Source organism: Loxodonta africana, chromosome 2 (genome assembly GCF_030014295.1).
Source record: "Loxodonta africana isolate mLoxAfr1 chromosome 2, mLoxAfr1.hap2, whole genome shotgun sequence".
NCBI lineage: Eukaryota > Metazoa > Chordata > Mammalia > Proboscidea > Elephantidae > Loxodonta > Loxodonta africana.
The window spans coordinates 188,008,347-188,025,999 of NC_087343.1; the positions used below are offsets into that span (position 1 = coordinate 188,008,347).

Sequence of the window (17,653 nt, forward strand, 5' to 3'; positions counted from 1 at the left end):
TTGCCTGCATTAATTATCTCATTCAGTTCTTGCAACAGCCCTTTGAAGAGGTAACACTCGTTATCCTCATTTGACAGATGAGCAAACAGAGGCTCAGAGATTAAACACCTTAAAGGCACTCAGAAAACATAACTGGAGGAGTCTGATCTGGATCCAGGGCATTCCACAGTCACTGGGCTGCCTTCTAAGACAGTCTGCCCGTTTCTAACCTAGTCCCCACTATTCCCGTTGTAGCAGAGGTGAGGTCTTTTTCTCCAGGAATGCGTTTCCTCCTTGACAACACTCTTTGTCCTTGGAACCTGAGACTTAGTCTCTCACTCTGGTCTTCTGTCCTTAAAAAAAGACACCCGAAAACCTTCAGCCAGTCCTGAAATCTCACCCAAAACCCTGGAGTCTACTTCCTGTTTTTTAAAGTGAAAGCCGCCAGAGGGTGGTATTGATCTATATTTCCTCCAGCTTCAAGCTGCCCAGAAGCCAAAAAGCAGCAGAAAACCCAGGGTGTGCTTAAGCTGGTTAACTCCTCAGCCAGGCTTCCAGAAAGTCCACATGCAAGGAACAGTGCAGCCCAGTGTCAAGCCCAAAAGGACCTCAAGACTACTGTCGTGAATGCTGCTACCCAGGCAGGACTGGAAGCCAAGATAACATTGCCATTCACAGAGAACAATAGATAGGCAGTAGGTAGAACCATAATTTGTTATTCCCATTTTACAGATAAGGCAACTGCGATACAGACAGTCAAGCTAGAGGCCAAAAAAAAAAAAAAAAAGTTGCTGTCTAGTCCACGGTGATTCATGGTGACCCATGTGTGTCCATGCTCCATAGTGTTTTCAATGGCTGATTTTTCTGAAGTAGATTGCCAGACCTTTCTTCCCAGATGCCTCTGGGTAGGCTCGAACCTCCAACGTTTTGCTTAGCAGTCGAGTGCTTTAACAATTCCCCATCCCAACCTATTTCTACCCTGTCAGGCTTCTGGGAACCCTGAAACTAAGAAGCCTTTTGTGTTTTAGGTGTAGAAATGAGAAAGAGTTCTTGAAGCCAAGCCCCTATCCAAGATGAATTTGGGGCAGTCGGGTGAGCCTTAGGTAGCCCCAGCCATGGACCGCCAGCCTCTCCCATCACCTGCAGGCTCCTAATCCTTGTCAAGAGCTAACATTTACTAAGAATTGACTGTGCGCCACGCATTTAGTCCTCGAAGCAACACTTAGAGGTAGATCCTGTTCTTTCTCTCATTTTACAGATGAGAAAACTGCAGCTCTGAAAAATTAGCTCATCTAAGGTATTATAGTGCTTAAGAAGTAGAGTCAGGATTGTGACCCAGAAAGTCTGCCTCCAGAGTCTGAGCTCTTTCCTCCCTGCACTGCCCATGTGAGGAGATAGCAGCCACAGTGCACCAGCAGCACGTTCAGATCCCCCTGCCTCCTGCTCTGGGGCTATTCTCTAGGCCTGTGTCCTTGTCATTAAACAGGGAGACTGAGTCCTTACTTCCCAGTGTGGCCCAGAGAATGAAATGAGTTCATGTACGTGAAAATGGCAAAGAATACTGTGTGTATCATGGACTGCCAGAAGAAAGAACAAATCAGGCTCAGAAGAAATACAACCAGAATGCTCCTTAGAAACAAGGATGGAGAAACTTCAGCTGGCTTATGTTGGACACGTCATCAGTAAAGACCACTCACTAGAAAAGGACATTATGTTTGGTAAAGTAGAGGATCAAGAAAAATGAGGGAAACCCTCAATGAGAAGAATTGATTCTACAGCAGCAAAAATGGACTCAAACATACCAACAATTGTGAAAATGGCACAGGACCAGGCAATGTTTTGTTCTGTTACATATAGGTCGCCACGAGTCAGAGCCGGCTCAACGTCAACTAACAACAACCATGTGAAAATACACACAGTAGGTATCCCCACACCCAGTTAGATGACTTGGGATCAGACTTTTGAATGAGGACACTCCCCACCCCCACCTCTCTACAGAGACAAGGCCAGCAGGGATGGCCCTGGTTGGCCGTGGACAGGGTGGGGGCCTGTGTCCACGCATGCTTTCTGCAGGACTTGAGCCAGCTTGGGCTTCTGGACCCTGCCATGTCTACAGCTGACTGCTGGACACATAATCCAGACAGAGTGGCAAATCTTTCCTCCTTCTCTGGTGGCATGACCCCTGTAGTGAGTTGAGTGGTGACTCCCAAAGAGATTTGTCCATATCCTAACACCCAGAACCTGTGAATGTGCCCTTATTTGGAAAAACAGTCTTCACAGATGTAATTAAGTTAGGGATCTGGGGGTGAGATTATCATGGATTATCCAGGGGGCCCTAAATCCAATGACAAATGTCCTTATAAGAGATGAAGAGAAGACACATAGACGAGGAGGAAAAGGCCACATGAAGACAGGGACAGAGATTGGAGTGATACAGCCACAAGCTAAGGAATGCCAGGAGCCACCAGAAACCAGAAATGGCAAGGAAAGACCTGCCCCTAGAAACTTCCGATGGAGCATGGCCCTTCTGACACAGCGATTTCATACTTCTGGCCTCCAGAACTGTGAGAGAATATGTTTTGGTTGTTTTAAGCTACCTGTTGTTGTTAGTTGCCATCTAGTTGGCTTCAACTCATGGCCACCTTACCTGTAACAGAACAAAACGTTGCCTAGTCCTGCACCATCTTCATGATCATTGGTATGTTTGAGTTCATTTTTGAGGCTCTTGTGTCAATCTTTCTCATAGAGGGTTTTCCTCATTTTCATTGACTAATGAACATGACGTCATCTAGTTTGTGGTATTCTGTTAGGGCAGGCACAGGAGACTAATACAGCCACCAAATAGTAACGTTTCCCAGGGTAGAAGGAAATGGTGCAACAATGGCTAAAGGAGGAAGCAACACTGGGCTTCCTGCCCAGACCACCCTTGTCAGAACCTGTCCTCTGGTACCAGACAGGCTTCAACATCCTCATTATCACAGTTTTTGCCAGATCCTGGGCTCTATACTTCACATATACTCCTTCATTCTTTTCCCTTCAAAAGCCACACAAGACAGGTGCTGTTTGTATCACCATTTTATAGATAAGGAAACTTAGGCTTTGTATGATTAAGAAACTTGGCGAAGCTCACATAGTTACAAAGTAGCAGAGTAGGGATTTGAAACCAGGTCTGCCCTATATCAAAGCCTATGTTTTTAATGTTCTATTGCCTTGTTCAAAATATCCAAATTTGAAGTTCAGGATATGTGGTCTTTCTTATTCTAGAAGGCCCCTCTCTGGACTGTAATATGTAAACTGTGGCTGCCGCAGGTCCCTTCCTGGTCAGTTTTTTATTCTTTCCCTAAATTGTGCAGGGCACGTGTTCTCTGGTTTGAATTCCACTTCTGGAAAATTTTTCAAAAAGCCTTAAATAAAGTCATCCACAAAATGACCCTAGTTTACAGAGACATTTGGTTATTTTCCCCAGAGCCCCTGGGCTAGTCAGGGAGGCTGGAGTGCTGTACCTCCCAAATCTCACCTAGTGGATAGAAGCAGGTAACTCCTGCTAACCACTCCACGGGTTGCAGCCAGTGCTCATGAGAACCTGGGACAAGAAGCCCTCTGGGGATGTTTTGGAAGCCTGACCCTGTGCCAGGGAGTGGGAAGGGCGTGAAAGGTGTGTACCCACTACTGAACTCTGGGTACCAGCACATCCCTAAGGCACCAAGGCAGGATGTAGTCAGCCTTCCTGAACAGGGCTTCGAACCAGTTCATTCTGGTTCAAACCCCCTGCTGAGAATTTGCATGTCTAACAAGTTCCCAGATGATGCTAATGCAGCTGATTAGGGACCAATTCTAAAAACCACTAGTAGAGCAGCGGTTCTCAAAATGTATTATACATAAGAATCACCTGGGGATCTTGTTAAAGTGTAGATTCTGATTCAGAACATCTGGAGTGGAAATGTGTTAAGCCCTGCTCCTAAGACAGGCCAGGCATTCTCTGATTTTCAAGGGAAGAAAAAATAGGGCCTAGGTGAGACAAGGAAGGCTCAAGTGAGGGGTCCTCAGAAAATGCCTCTAAGGAAGGAGACTGCCATGGATAGGCAAAGGGGGCAGAGTAGGGCAGGAGACTGGATCCTGACCCAGCTGAGCTGTGAGCTTGGTGTTTGAGCAAAAGCAGGGTCTGGCTGTACAATTAGCATTTGTACTGAGGACTCCTCCCTCCTCCTTCATTGTAGCCATTTCCTCCCTCCCAGCCTGCAGACTGTCAAAAGGGAACAAATGACTTTCAAGGTAACAAACTCAGGTGTGGTTGATGATGCATATTAAATTTTTGTTGACTATTGATAACTAATAAGGAGCTCTGGTGGCGCAGTGGTTAAGTGCTTGTCTGCTAACCGAAAGGCCAGCAGATCAAACCCACCAGCCACTCCGTGGGAGAAAGATGTGGCAGCCTGCTAAAAAAGATAACAGCCTTGGAAACCCTATGGAGCAGTTCTCCTCTGTCCTATTGGGTCGCTATTAGAATTGACTCGACAGGTTTGTTTTTTGGCTTCCTTGATAACTAATATTTAAAATGTGCCTCTGTCCCCCGTGTAAAGTGACTTACATAGATGGCATTGATTACCTCACTGAGGAGCCACAGCAATGACTTGAGTTAAGTATTGGCATCAGTGCCATCTTCACCTGAGAAAACAGAGGCTGGAAGAAGTGAAATGACTTGTCAAGGTGAGCACAGTTACTAAGTGGCAAGGCTGGGATTTGAACCTAGGTCACCTGATCTCAGAGCCTGTGTTGGCTATATCTCCACTAGATTGCCTCTTGTTCAACTTTCATATTTAACCCCCAAAACAAATCACCTGTGTGCTCACCTTTCTCTAACCATTTAAATCAGAAACTACAGAAAAACAATAAAAAATCACACTCAACTCCCCATTCCGAAATAATAATTGACAGAAATTTATCTTTCCAGATTGCTTATTATAAAAATGGCCCAGGAATGTCTGGTCTCATCTAACTTCATGAGGGGAGAATCACCACCAGCAGCATCAGCCCAAGGCTGGGTCCTATGAAGCGGAGATCAGACACACCTCCTCTCTAACTTTTTTACCAATTCTGACACCAGCCATCCCTCCCACAGCACTTTCTACTCCTCTGCTGGGTTCCATAATTCACTGCAATGGCCACACAAAATTCACAGATAATACTTACAATTACGGGGGTTCTTAGGGAAGTAACAGGTTAAATTCAGGATCAGGGGTGACTCAGGATATAGTTCTTCGGTCAGGAGAGCTTGTTGGCCATGCCCACAGACAGGCCTCTCCCTGGCCCTCAGGAGCTTGGGCCTCTTGGGCAGGCCCAGCCTCTACCCTGCTCAGGTAAGTATTACAAAGCTCTTCAGCGCCACTGATAAGTGCACAAAGGCACCCCACTCTACCAGTTAGCCTCCTGCCCCAGGGTGCTTAGCTCTCTCGCCATCTGGCTCTGCTGCTGCCATTACTCTGCTCCTGCTTTGCACCATTTGTGCTATCTCCGGTGTTACAGCTCTGTCTCCTGGGTCTAGGAGGTTCTCAGTGCAGAGACCCTAGATCCAAAGGATGCACTCTGCTCCCATCTCTTCTTCTTGGTGGTAGTGAGGTCCCCCCTTTCTGCCTCTGGGATGGCTTATTTTAAGCCTAGCAGAATGGCAGAACTGACCAATACCCTCATTAGGGTTCTATATACCTTATTTGAATGGTCCCACACCCACAAGTGTGTCATGTACCTCATTTGCATTATTAGCAAGCTATCCAGTCCCTTGGTGGGACACAAACACCTTATTTGTCTAGTTCCACCCAATCATTTGGAGTTATAGGACCATGGCTAGAAAAGCTATATAAAAGCAATCCATCACACCACACTTGTATATTTATAAATATACGCTTTTGTGAAAAGAATCATATTATTTTCTAGCTTGTTTTTCCAAATAATATTAAACATAAACATCTTTCAAAATTACTACTCTTCTACAATCAATTTTTCATAGCTGCATTTATTTAATTTGATACGATGAGTGACACATCATTTATTTAACCAATTCCATATTGTTGGACACTTAGGCTAGTTATAGTCTATTATGAGTATAAACAATACTGTGTTGAATGAATTCTCTGCTCTATTTAACTCTGTAGGATAAATTTTGAGACGTGAATTCCCAGGTTAATTGTAAGACTTTGGACCTGTATCAGTGCCTCCAATGTGACTGTTCTTTCAAAAGTCAGAGACCCAGCCCTCAGCAAGCCAGGCCTCCTGGTGGAGAAACTAAGCAAAAACTTGACCTCTTATATTTCATTCTCCCAAAAGAAAGTGGAAAATGTGTCTATCCCACTGAGAAACAGATGGTTTCTCAGTGTCTGAGAAGACCCCTTCCACCCAATTACCTGGAGTTCATCTTAGGAGCAACAATAAACTGAAAATGAAATCCGTTCAGTGGTGCGGATTTCACACAACACGGTTGTAAAGGTGAAAGAAGAATTCCCTGGCAGGCACTCTCTCCACAGGGGCAGTAAGTAATCTCCTTCCTCTGCCTCAAAGGAATTCCTTCCTCCCATCTGGAGGAAGTAAGAGGAAGAATGTAGAGGCAGGAGAGAGGTGGTGACCAGAGGGGCTGAACCCAAGTTTCCCCAGTTTGCCTGATCCCAGAGAGAAATCCGGGGCTGCCACTAGAACCTGGTCAGGAGACAGCTACCTATCTTCTAAGAAGGGAAGCCACCATCCACTCTCCAAGCTGAGGGCCTGCCCTGGAGGTGAAGCGGAGGCTGGGACAAGTCACCTCAAGTCCCCTGTAGAGAGATGGCAGCTTGAAGAAGCAGTGCAGTGCGGAGGCTCCTGCCTGTGGAGCCTGAGGGAGAGACAGGAGAGGAGGGATGGCAATCAGCTGTCCACCTGGCCTGGCTCCCTCAGGGCCCGGGGCCCCTGAATGCTGAAACATGAAAGGATTCTGGGTCAGATGAGGATCTGGGGAGCTTGCTCTGTCCCTAGAGCCAGAAAGAGACTTGGGTTCTGCAGATTCTCTCTGGTTGCCTGAAGCCCATTCCCCTTCTCTTCCTTCTGTTGTTATCTTTAAGAGCCTACTACTCCTCTAAGGGAATCCCCAGGCCAGTGAATCCCCAGCTCCTCTCTGCAGCTTGTGTATGTATGCCTGCATGTGCACATGCGTGTGAGCACATGTATGTGAGGTGTGTGGGTGTATGTGAGGTAGGGGTGTATCACTGGTTGCCTCCTTGAAATCCAGCCGGAAGCCAGCGTCTTCTCTGTTCTTTTCTGGTTCTCCAGGCAAGTTCTCTCCTGAAAACTCCACTCTTACTGCTCCAGCTGGAGGGGGCGCCCGTCACAGCATTTCCCTTGCCTGTCTCTCTGTTCTCCTCTCCAGCTGTTTTGGGATTAGATGTGGAGAACATGAAGGCTGCTGAATGGATCTTATTTTCAGCCTTTTAGTGCCCAGAGGACGAGCCTTCACTTAAAAGACTAAAAAGAGGGCTTCTGACACTGTATCTCCCGAGTCTGGGTAGCAGGAGTTGATGAGAGAATGGTGGGTGGGGTGGGACAGAAGGAAGCAGAGGGGGTGGGGAGAGAGACTCAGAGACAATGAGAGAAGGCGGTAGAGGCAGAGAGAGACAGTGAATGAGAAACAGAGAAAGACATAGAGCCAGTGAGAAAGTGAGTGAGAGGCAGGAGGAGAAGTAGAAAGGGCTAGAAAAGATGCACAGAGAGGGAGCAAAAGAAGGCATAAGATGTGGCCAGAGCAATGCACAGAAACAGAAACACAGCCAAGAGACTCAGGGAGGGAGGGAGGGAGGAAGGAAGGAGAGAAAAATGTAAAGATGAAAGGGTTAGAGAGATTCCATGAAAAAGTTTAGAAAAAAATGTGAGCAGAGAACCGTTTTGAGAGAGAGACACAGGGAGTGTGGGGAAGAGTTGAATGAAGGAGGAAAAAGGGGTGAATGTGAAGGTAATGAAAGAGAAAAGGAAAGAAAATGAGAAGAGGACTGAGGAGAGCAAAGGAAGGAGGGTGCCCTTGTCATTTTTAATATCAGCTGTAATAGCCAGTCTTGGCAAGTCATTAGTAGGGGTCCAGTGCTGGCGGGAATGTCCTCTCCCGGTCAGCCCAGGCCAGGCTGGAGGAAGGAGGGGCTGGCCCCTGGCGGACTGCAAGCAGGTGGCTTCCCGCCCCTGGGTGGGGCCGCCCAGGCTGAGCCTGCAGGGGTATAAGTAGGGAGGCCGGGCCAGGAGCACCTGTCAGGGACAGCTCCCGTGGATGTGCAGGTGCCAGGCAGGTGGCTCCAGCTGCTCCAGCCCCAGCATGAGCTCCTTCGACCTCCCTGCGCCTTCCTCCCCACGCTGCAGCCCCCAGTTCCCCAGTATCGGCCAGGAGCCCCCTGAGATGAACCTTTACTATGAAAACTTCTTCCACCCTCAGAGCGTACCCAGCCCTCAGCGGCCCCCGTCCTTCGAGGGGGGTGGCGAGTACGGGGCCACCCCCAACCCCTACCTCTGGCTTAACGGACCTGCAATGACGCCGCCGCCCTACCTGCCTGGCACCAACGGCAGCCCCTTCCTGCCCCAGGCCTACGGCATGCAGAGGCCGCTGCTGCCCAGCATGGCCGGCCTAGGGGGCAGCGACCTGGGCTGGCTGCCCCTCCCCTCACAGGAGGAGCTGATGAAGCTGGTGCGGCCCCCCTACTCCTACTCGGCTCTCATTGCCATGGCCATCCACGGGGCGCCCGACAAACGCCTCACCCTCAGCCAGATCTACCAGTATGTGGCGGACAACTTCCCCTTCTACAACAAGAGCAAGGCCGGCTGGCAGAACTCCATCCGCCACAATCTGTCGCTCAACGACTGCTTCAAGAAAGTGCCTCGCGACGAGGACGACCCGGGTAAGGGGCCCACCCCACAGAGCGGCCCCTGCTTCAGCAAGCCGCCTGTGCCCCCAAGGAAGGCTCACTTCCTTCCTCCCCAGCACCCCACGGTAGGAGGTTCTGGATGTGGCTGTGCCCCCCACTCCAGGACTGGGGGCTGCTGGGAGACAGAGCGGGGAGGAGCTCTGCAGGGAAGGAGACCTTGGGCTGGAGGAAGAGGCAGACTCGGGTTTCAATCCTGGCATGCTGCTGACCGGCTAGTGACCTCGGGCTGCTAGTATCTCTCAGCCTTAGTTTCCTCACCTGAAAAATAGGGATGGTAGCGTACCCACTTTGCAGCTTGTAGGGGGTGATGGCATAATGTATATAAGGGGTCTGTGCTAACAAGAGCTCAATCCAATGAGCTAATATTACAGAGACAGCCCTTGGTCTTGGGGAATGAAACCAAAACCAAACCCAGTGCCCTAAAGTGGATTCCGACTCATAGTGACCCTATAGGACAGAGGAGAGCTGCCCCATAGAGTTTCTAAGGAGCGCCTGGCAGATTTGAACTGCTGACCCTTTGGTTAGCAGCCATAGCACTTAACCACTAGGTGACCAGGGTTTCCCTTGGTGAATGAGTGAGGAGCTAAAAAAAAGCCCTGTGTGCCCCAGGCCTGCCAGGCACAGTAGCTGGCTCTTCTTGAGCCACCACCGAGGGCCTGCACGCTGCTCCCTGCCTATTATATCATCTCCTTTCATCCCCACAACGCCCCTGCCGGGGAGCTCTTAATAGACCCATTTTAGAGAGAAGGAAAATGACACTCAGCGGTGAAACAACCTGCCTGAGGTGACATAGAATGAAATGATGGAACTTGAGTTTGAACAGAGTTCTCTAACACCAAAGATGGTGACCTTTTTTTAAAAAAATGATGAATTTCCAAACCACAGAAATACACAGAGAATGATATGTTCAATACTTATACATTCATTTCCCAGAATTAAAGCCCATTCTTGTTCCACCAAGGGAGGTCGGGGTATGGCTCAGAGGAGCCTCACCTCTGCCCCCCCGTCGAGGTCAGCAAGGGAAGAAGTATTTGTCCCACAGAAGACAGCAAGTGTCCCATGCAATGTCTGCCCTCACCCTCAGGCTGAGACAGGAGCAGCTGAGTTCAGCACTTACTGTGGGATGGTACCTCACAGTTACAAAGCCCCTACATGCTCTTAGCCTCTGCTGTTTCTCATAGTCAGTCAGAGAATGGAGAGACAGGAGTATTGTGCCCATTTTTCAGACTAGAAAGCTGAGGCTTACCCCATCTCCCTCAGTCAGGTGCAAAACTGGGACTGAAGTTCATCTTCCAATTCTATCTCCAGGACTTTCAGGGAGTCCTGAATATTTCTCCAGAGGTTTCATTAACTTTAGCAAAGAAAGCCCACCCCCCCCACCAAGTAGTTTGACCTTCTTAAAGAATCCTACATTATAAACTCCTTGATAGCAGGGACTGTGCCTTTCTTTCTTTGTGGTTCCAAAATGCCGTTTTACAAGGTGGGTGGTTAAATAAAGATCAAAGTGGCTGGCTGGCTGGTTTGTGGAACTCTTCAATTTTTTAGTTCCTAACTTTTTTTTCTCTCTCTTTCTTTCTGTATTTACTACCTTTGCTTTTAGTTTATGACAATAAGAAAAAACAGAAGCAAAGCACTTTCTCTGTCTCTCTACTTAACCTTTTCCCACTTTTGTATCAGGCAAAGGGAATTACTGGACACTGGACCCTAACTGTGAGAAGATGTTTGACAATGGAAATTTCCGCAGGAAGAGGAAGAGAAAATCGGATGTTTCCTCCAACACGGGCTCCTTGGCCTCAGAAAAAACCGAGAACAGTCTGCTGGCGGGCAGCCCCAAGACCATGGAGCCCCAGGAAGTCTTGGACAGTGCCTCGCCAGGCACTGCCAGCTCCCCGGAGAAGCAGTCACCACCTCCACCCTCGGGCACCCCATGCCTCAACAACTTCCTCTCCACCATGACAGCCTACGTGAATGGGTCAAGCCCCGTGAGCCGCTCTGTGGCGTCACCAGGACTGAGCCCTGAGCCCACTGACAAGATAGGGCAGAACTTGCTGAGCTTCAACTCCTACACCCCACTCACCAACCTCAACAGCCATGGAGGTGGGGGCGAATGGGCCAATCCCGTGCCCACCAATGCTCTTAGTTATGGAGGCTCTGTCCTCAACCAGTTCAGCCCTCACTTCTACAACAGCCTCAACACCAACAGCGTCCTCTACCCCAGAGAGGGCACCGAGGTCTAGATACAGAGCAGCTCCTGAGGCAGATGGAGTTGAGTTGAGGTCCTCCATGCCAGCCACCCCATGGACTAAGATTTCTGACTGCTTGGACTTAACATGAGAGGCTCGAAGGAGCTCACACTTTTTCTAGAACATTGTTTAAGCCTTTTGTTTATCATACACGGGCGTACCAAACTTGCAATGGAAACACTGGAGCCTGGACGATAGGGATAATGGCAGCTGTTTGCTGAGCACTTACTGTGTGCTGGGTGCTGTGCTAGGTTCTTCAAAGACATGATCACATTTACTATTTAAAGTCACCCTGTGAGTTAATATGAACTTCCCATTTAAGAGATGAGGAAACGAAGGTTCGAGAAAATTAAGGAATTTTCCCAGGGTCATACAAACTAGTAAATGGCAAAGTCAGGAGTCAAATCCAAGTCTATGTGATCCCCATAGTTTGGGCCAAAGGAGCAGGGATGGAGGAGTTGGTTTCACAGCTAAAGATGGTCAGGGTGAGAAGCTGGTAATGGCAAGTGAAATAGTCTCACCACTGCCTTCTGGCTGTCCATCGAAACTTAGTACTAGCCTGGGTGTGTCCTGTCCTGGACCAAGTCCTTGTTCTGTTGCCTGCAACTAACCTGAAGATACTCCTTTTGATACTACTCAAGGAGGGAAGCTCCCCTCCAGTTACCATGGAGTTGATTCCAATTCATGGCAACCCTATGTTCGTCAGAGCAAAACTGTGCTCCATAGAGTTTTCAATGGCTGAATTTTTGGAAATAGGTTTCCAGGCCTTTCTTCTGAGGCACCTCTGGGTAGACTCAAACCTCCAACCTTTCGGTTAGCAGGTGATCGTGTTAACATTTTGCAGCACCCAGGGACTAAATCAGGAAGCCCAACCCCAGGGTCACTATAAGACAATGCGTCCAGCCTCTCCCCATGGAGGGCCATCACTTCCCCAGCCTCTCAGGCCCCAGCCCCCCAGAGACCTTGGATGGAGGCAGGGGTCAGTGAGAGGAGTGGTGTGCACCCTAGACCCCCACCCACCCCAGCCCTGCCCACTTGTAAAATCTTATAATGCCCAGCTTCCTGTGTGTGTGTCATGGACCAGTAAGCATGAGCTGACTGAGTCTTCCAAGAGAAACAAGGCTGAATAAGCACTTCCTTTTTTATGTCCAGGAGAGGTGCATGTTTGTCTGAGAAAACAATGGCCTCGAGGGAGGGGTCAGTGCTGGGAGGCAGAAGCATAGACCCTGAGAGCCCTTTTTCTCGTTTTTTGTACGTTCTTTGTATGCCTGGGATGTTTCATCACAGCGCACCCCGGGACGTGGTTTTTGTTTGCTTATTTTCTTTTTAATTAAAACACTTTTATGCAGAAGTGTGTGGCCCTGCCTTGTGATTTTCCTGTCTTTTGGCTGCCTGGTTGACTGACGGCCAAAGGCAGACTGGAGCTGAAGGCCTTTGGGACAGAGGCAGAGAGGGAGCCAGCATCAAGGCCCTTTCCTTCCTCCATGCGGGAGTAGAGGCAGGACAAAGGTACCCGACCCAACAAGGGGAGTCTGTGAGGATGGGCTGGGTTTGTGGAAGGAACTCTCCAATACTGAGCACAGAATGTGCACCAGGCATAATCCAGTCTTTAGGGCTCATGCAATCCTCATACCTGCGCTATGAGCATAGTCCTCCTGACAACTCAGTGAAGGAGGTGGTAGCAGTGCCATTAGGTACTAGATGAGGAAACTGAGGGTCAGAAAGATTGAGCGACTTGCCTGAAGGCCACAGATGATCATTACCCAGGTCTGTCTGATTTCTGCCCTTCATCAGGCTGTCGTACCACCCCAGACATGGCTAACACTAATAGCACTATCAAGAGTACTGTCAGCCACGAGTCACACTGAGCGCTGTGGGCAGGCCAAGAACTCTGCAGGCGGGACCTCCTTTATAATGCTCTCAACAATCCACGAGTGGGTACACAGGTGATCTCTAAGGCCCCTGGCACGATGTGTGCTGGAGTGCATGCCTGGGTGGAGGTTTCTGGGCCGGGCACCCCCTCCCTGGCTGTGCATTCAGACAAGCTGCCCGCTCAAAATCTGGGGAGCTCTCTCTCCCTGGAGTGACAGAAGGAGTTGACAAATCACAACAACAATGATAATAATTAGCATTCTTTGCCAGTTTACTACATGCCAGGCATTGTGTTATGACTTGATTTGCTTTAAACCCACCCACTGCTGTTGAGTCGATTCCTACTCATAGCAACCCTATAGGACAGAGTAGAACTGCCCCATAGAGTTTCCAAGTAGCACCTGGTAGATTTGCTTTATTGCACTTAATTCTCAAAATAATCCAATGTGATCAATACTATTATCTCCATGTTTCAGGGAGAATACTGAGGGCTAGAGAGATTCTGTAACTTGATCAAGGACACTTAACCAGGGTTCAAACCCAGGTCTATTGACTTCATGGCTGAAATGAAACTCTTACCTATTGCACCTAGCCCTGGAGTGCCCAGGACTTAGCACAGGGGAAGCAAAAACAACACAAAAACGGAGAAGAGAAAAAGTGGAGTTTCCTCATAAACCCCTCAGATTCTTCCGTGGGGCATCCTTTTCTTCGGAGACCAGCCTTCTCCTGGCAATCCAGGCTGAGGTGGCAGTGGCTGAGAGAAGTAGGGGGAAAGGCCACAGTCTCAGGGCCATGGAGCCTCAAAGGGGCTGGCCCCTTCTACTCAGACAGGAAACCTGAGGCCAGGAGGGCAAGAAACTCAGCTCCTGTCACCTGGGAGATAGGGGTCAGAGGCAGAGTTATAGAGCAGGTCCCTGAAGCCAGGACCAAAATTTTTTTTAACACACTACCTAGAATTTTAGATCCCAGTGCCACCAAATTTGCCAAAATAGCCCCTGAAACTCTACCCTCTCCATTGAAAAACTCTGCTCTTCAACCCTCACTCCTTTCCAAGGCAGGTTTGCAAAGGCTGGGCAGGAGGCTGGGCAAGGAAACATGTGAAGGGCCCAAAGAGAGAACAGACAAGCCCGGAGGGAGACAGGGTGATTTAGAACCAAGGTCCACAGCATTCAAGTCTCCATTCTTCTTCAGTCCAGACTCTAATGAGCACAAGCAGTCAAGGGAATGTCTCCAGGGCTCTGGAGGTATGAACACCTTGCCAAATCTCGTCTGTGGCTGTGCAGAAGTTCCTGGTTGCAGTGCCAGGAGGTTGCAGGAAGGGCAGTACGAGAGTACCAGCGTGCACTGGGGGAGCATGGGGCCCCGGGTGAGAAGGGGTCTGCCCAGCCCAGGTTCCACTGGCTGCTTTTTGCTCCTGGTTCTCCTTCTCTAAGAAGAAACATGAGCCGTAGAGAAGGAGGGAAGGAAGAAAGAGAGGTAGAGAGGAAAGGAAGTAGGAAAGAAGAGCTGGTTATCTACCGAGTGTTCAATCCTGTGCGAGTGCTATGGATGAATATTTGCATTTATTAACAGCCTTTTGTTTGGCTCTATGTTGAAGACGTGGCACCCAAGATCAGTAGAGGGTCTGAGAAGAGGGATTCCTGTGTGCTGGAAGAAAACAGAAAGGTGAGGCTGGAGCTGAGACTGGTAGAAGTGAACTAATGAGAAGAGGTTCAAACCACTGTTTACAAACTCACCCTCAAACCGAACTTCACTCCTGCCATGAACCTTGAATAAGCGTCTGAATTTTCAAGTTTTGTGTGCATGGGAAAAAGCATGTCTCAAAGCAGGCTATATATATCAAAATTCTGTTTATCTGCACAGGGAAGGAAACCTTGGTGGTGTAGTGGTTAAGTGCTACAGCTGTTAACCAAGAGGTCGGCAGTTTGAATCTGCCAGGTGCTCCTTGGAAACTCTACGGGGCAGTTCTACTCTGTCCTATAGGGTCGCTATGAGTCGGAATCGACTCGATGGCAGTGGGTTTGGTTTTTGGTTGGCACAGGGAAAGATCAGGAAATACTATATACAAAATATCGGCCATCATTGTCTGGTTAGTGATGGAACATTGAGTGGTTTACTCATTTATTTATTTTGGTAATTGTGTTCATCTTTATGTGTAGTGATAAGTTATTGTCAACCTAGCCCTCCAATGCTAGGAACCACTTCCTCTAATGATGGGTACCTGTTATAGATTGAATTGTGTCCCCCCAGAATATGTGTTGTAAATCATAACCCTTCTACCTGTGGTTATTATCCCGTTTGGGAATGGCTTTTCTTTGTTATGCTAATTAGACAGTATTAGTGTAGGGTGTGTCTTCAGTCAATCTTCTTTTGAGATATAAAAGGAGCAGATTAAGCAACGAAGAAAAGAAGCAGAGATGGGGGAAGAGAGATGCCAAGCCACATGACAATCACCCAGGAGCAGAAGCTCAAGAGAGACAAAGACCTTCCTCCAGGCTGACAGAGAAAGAAAACTTTACCCTAGAGCCAGCACCCTGAATTCAAACATCTAGGTTCCTAAACTGTAAGAAAATTAATTTCTATTTGTTAAAGCCACATCTGTGAGATTTCTGTCATAGCAGCACTAGATAACTAAGACACTACTACCTAAATTGTCTAACCACCAAGCTAACCTTGCGAAAAAGCTCAAGAAGACAATGGGAGAGCCATCCCTTGTGTTGTACAGCAACTGGGGAAGATAGCTCACAACTGCCCAGAGGAGCTGTCCTCTTCAGACATAGCCATGAGAGTAAGTCCCTCCCCGCCACCACTGCAAACTGTCCCCTCCTCAATGCATCACCTTGCCCTCAAAACCTCGGTTTCCCCTTCTGTAAAACAAGAATGATCACAGTGCCTCTTTCATACAAATATTGAAGGGCTCATTTGGAAAATGAATGTAAAAATGTTTTATAAACCTTTACGTGCTGGTTGGATTCTCTAGGTGGAACAAACTGGCAACATGATTGGCTGTTAACTGAAAGGTTGGACGTTTAAGTCCATCCAGAAGAACCTCAGTAGAAAGGCCTGGAGATTTGCTTCAAAAAAACCAGTCACTGGAAACCCTGTGGAGCACAGTTCTACCCTGACACACAGAGTTTCCATGAATCAGAGTCCACTCAATGGCAATTGGTTTTTTAAGTGCCAAATGTAGGCAAAGGCTTATATTAGCAGCTCCTGTGTTTTTGGCGCTCACCGTGAGCCAGATATTATACCAGATGCATTTAGTCCTCCCAGAGTTCCATGAGGTAGCTGCTGTTATCACCATTTGATGGGTAGAAATAGCGTCTTAGAGACATTGTTTGCTCACATTCCCACAGAGGCAAGACTTGCGTCCAACTCTGCCTGGCTCAGAAGCCCAAGGTCTTTCCAGCAATAAAAATAATAGGAATAACAGTGACAGTAGGAATAATTTTCATGATAGGCCTGCCTTGCAAAGGCCATGGAGCTCAGTACAAATTGTTGGGCACCAGCCACCAGACATGCTCAACCAAAGCTCCTCTATCCTGGTAAACTGGGTTCCCTAGTGTGCCCTCTGTTCGGGTCGGGCCATGTCCTGTCAGTTTCTGCCTCTGCCTGGTCTCTGGGAACAGGGAGTGAAGGTGGCTGTTTATTTAGACTATGTCATATATCTTTAAGGAAACTGTGGTTGGACATAAACATCACCGCACATACAAGATGACCAATCCTTAATCAGTGAGTTTTGATGGATGCATAGGAGAGCATAGAAAGAGCACTTTCTTCTATGGTTTGATCTGACAGAGTCAAGGTGACATGGGAAGGCTACTACTCTCTAGGATCTGAGTCATGTAGGGGCAAGTGCCAGGAGGTGGAGTGGAGGGGCTGATCCAGAGATATCTGCAGGAGGGACCATAATAATTAGCCAAGATGTCCTTCTTTACCACTAAGGAAGGCCATGAAATCCACCGGAAGATGACACAGTGAAAGGCAGGGAGACTTTGGACACTGATGGTGTTTTCTTCTGCTGCTACCAAAAGCATTAGTCACATCCCATGTTCTACAGTGGTTTTACTTTCATTGTGGTGACCTGGAGAGAACACTGAACTAGGAGTCTGATGCTGTGAGTTTGAGTTCTTGCCCTGGTACTATTTAATGTAGTCCAGATCCTAATGGACCTTGATTTCCTCATCTGGAAAATGAAAGGGCAAGACAAAATAAACCCATTCAGCTTTGACCTTCCATGAACATAGTTTGCTCCTCCCCAAACACCCTGAGAGGCAGATGCAGGCAGGTATTAGCTCCATTGCACAGACGAGAAAACAGAGAGGTGGAGGCCTTACATTAGTGATAGAGTAGTCTTGAGAGACCAGGTAGAGTCCTGTGAGCTGTCTCCTATGTTACATAGCATCAGTGAGGGCATATCACTGATAAGGTAGACAGCAGAATGTCCCATGTTTGGCTACTTCTAGGAGAAACTACTGACATAAAAAGAAAAGTCAGTGGATGACGTTAGGGCCAATAGAACCCAGAGAAAGCTCTGGAACCCAGCTCTCCCATGCCCTGTCTTCAGCAGCTGGACTTCTAGAGGGCAGAGGACACAGTAGACAATGAAAAGAACATGTGTTTTGGAAAATGGCC

At 48.2% G+C, this 17,653-nt stretch overlaps 1 protein-coding gene across 1 annotated transcript; it reads left to right on the forward strand.

Annotated features, from left to right (window-relative positions):
* Nucleotides 1-768: 768 nt before the first annotated feature.
* On the forward strand, nt 769-13,979 carry FOXI1 (forkhead box I1). Its single transcript, XM_003404649.3, has 2 exons — nt 769-8,876; nt 10,581-13,979. Exons 1-2 carry the CDS (start codon nt 8,255-8,257, stop codon nt 11,138-11,140), a joined length of 1,182 nt encoding a protein of 393 aa, XP_003404697.2. The 5' UTR covers nt 769-8,254; the 3' UTR covers nt 11,141-13,979.
* The last annotated feature ends 3,674 nt before the right edge of the window (nt 13,980-17,653 follow it).

Coding starts and splice junctions, on each gene's coding strand:
- FOXI1 (XM_003404649.3), top strand. CDS start 8,255: ATGTGCAGGTGCCAGGCAGGTGGCTCCAGCTGCTCCAGCCCCAGCATG. Junction 8,877..10,580: donor TCGCGACGAGGACGACCCGG/GTAAGGGGCCCA, acceptor CTTTTGTATCAG/GCAAAGGGAATTACTGGACA.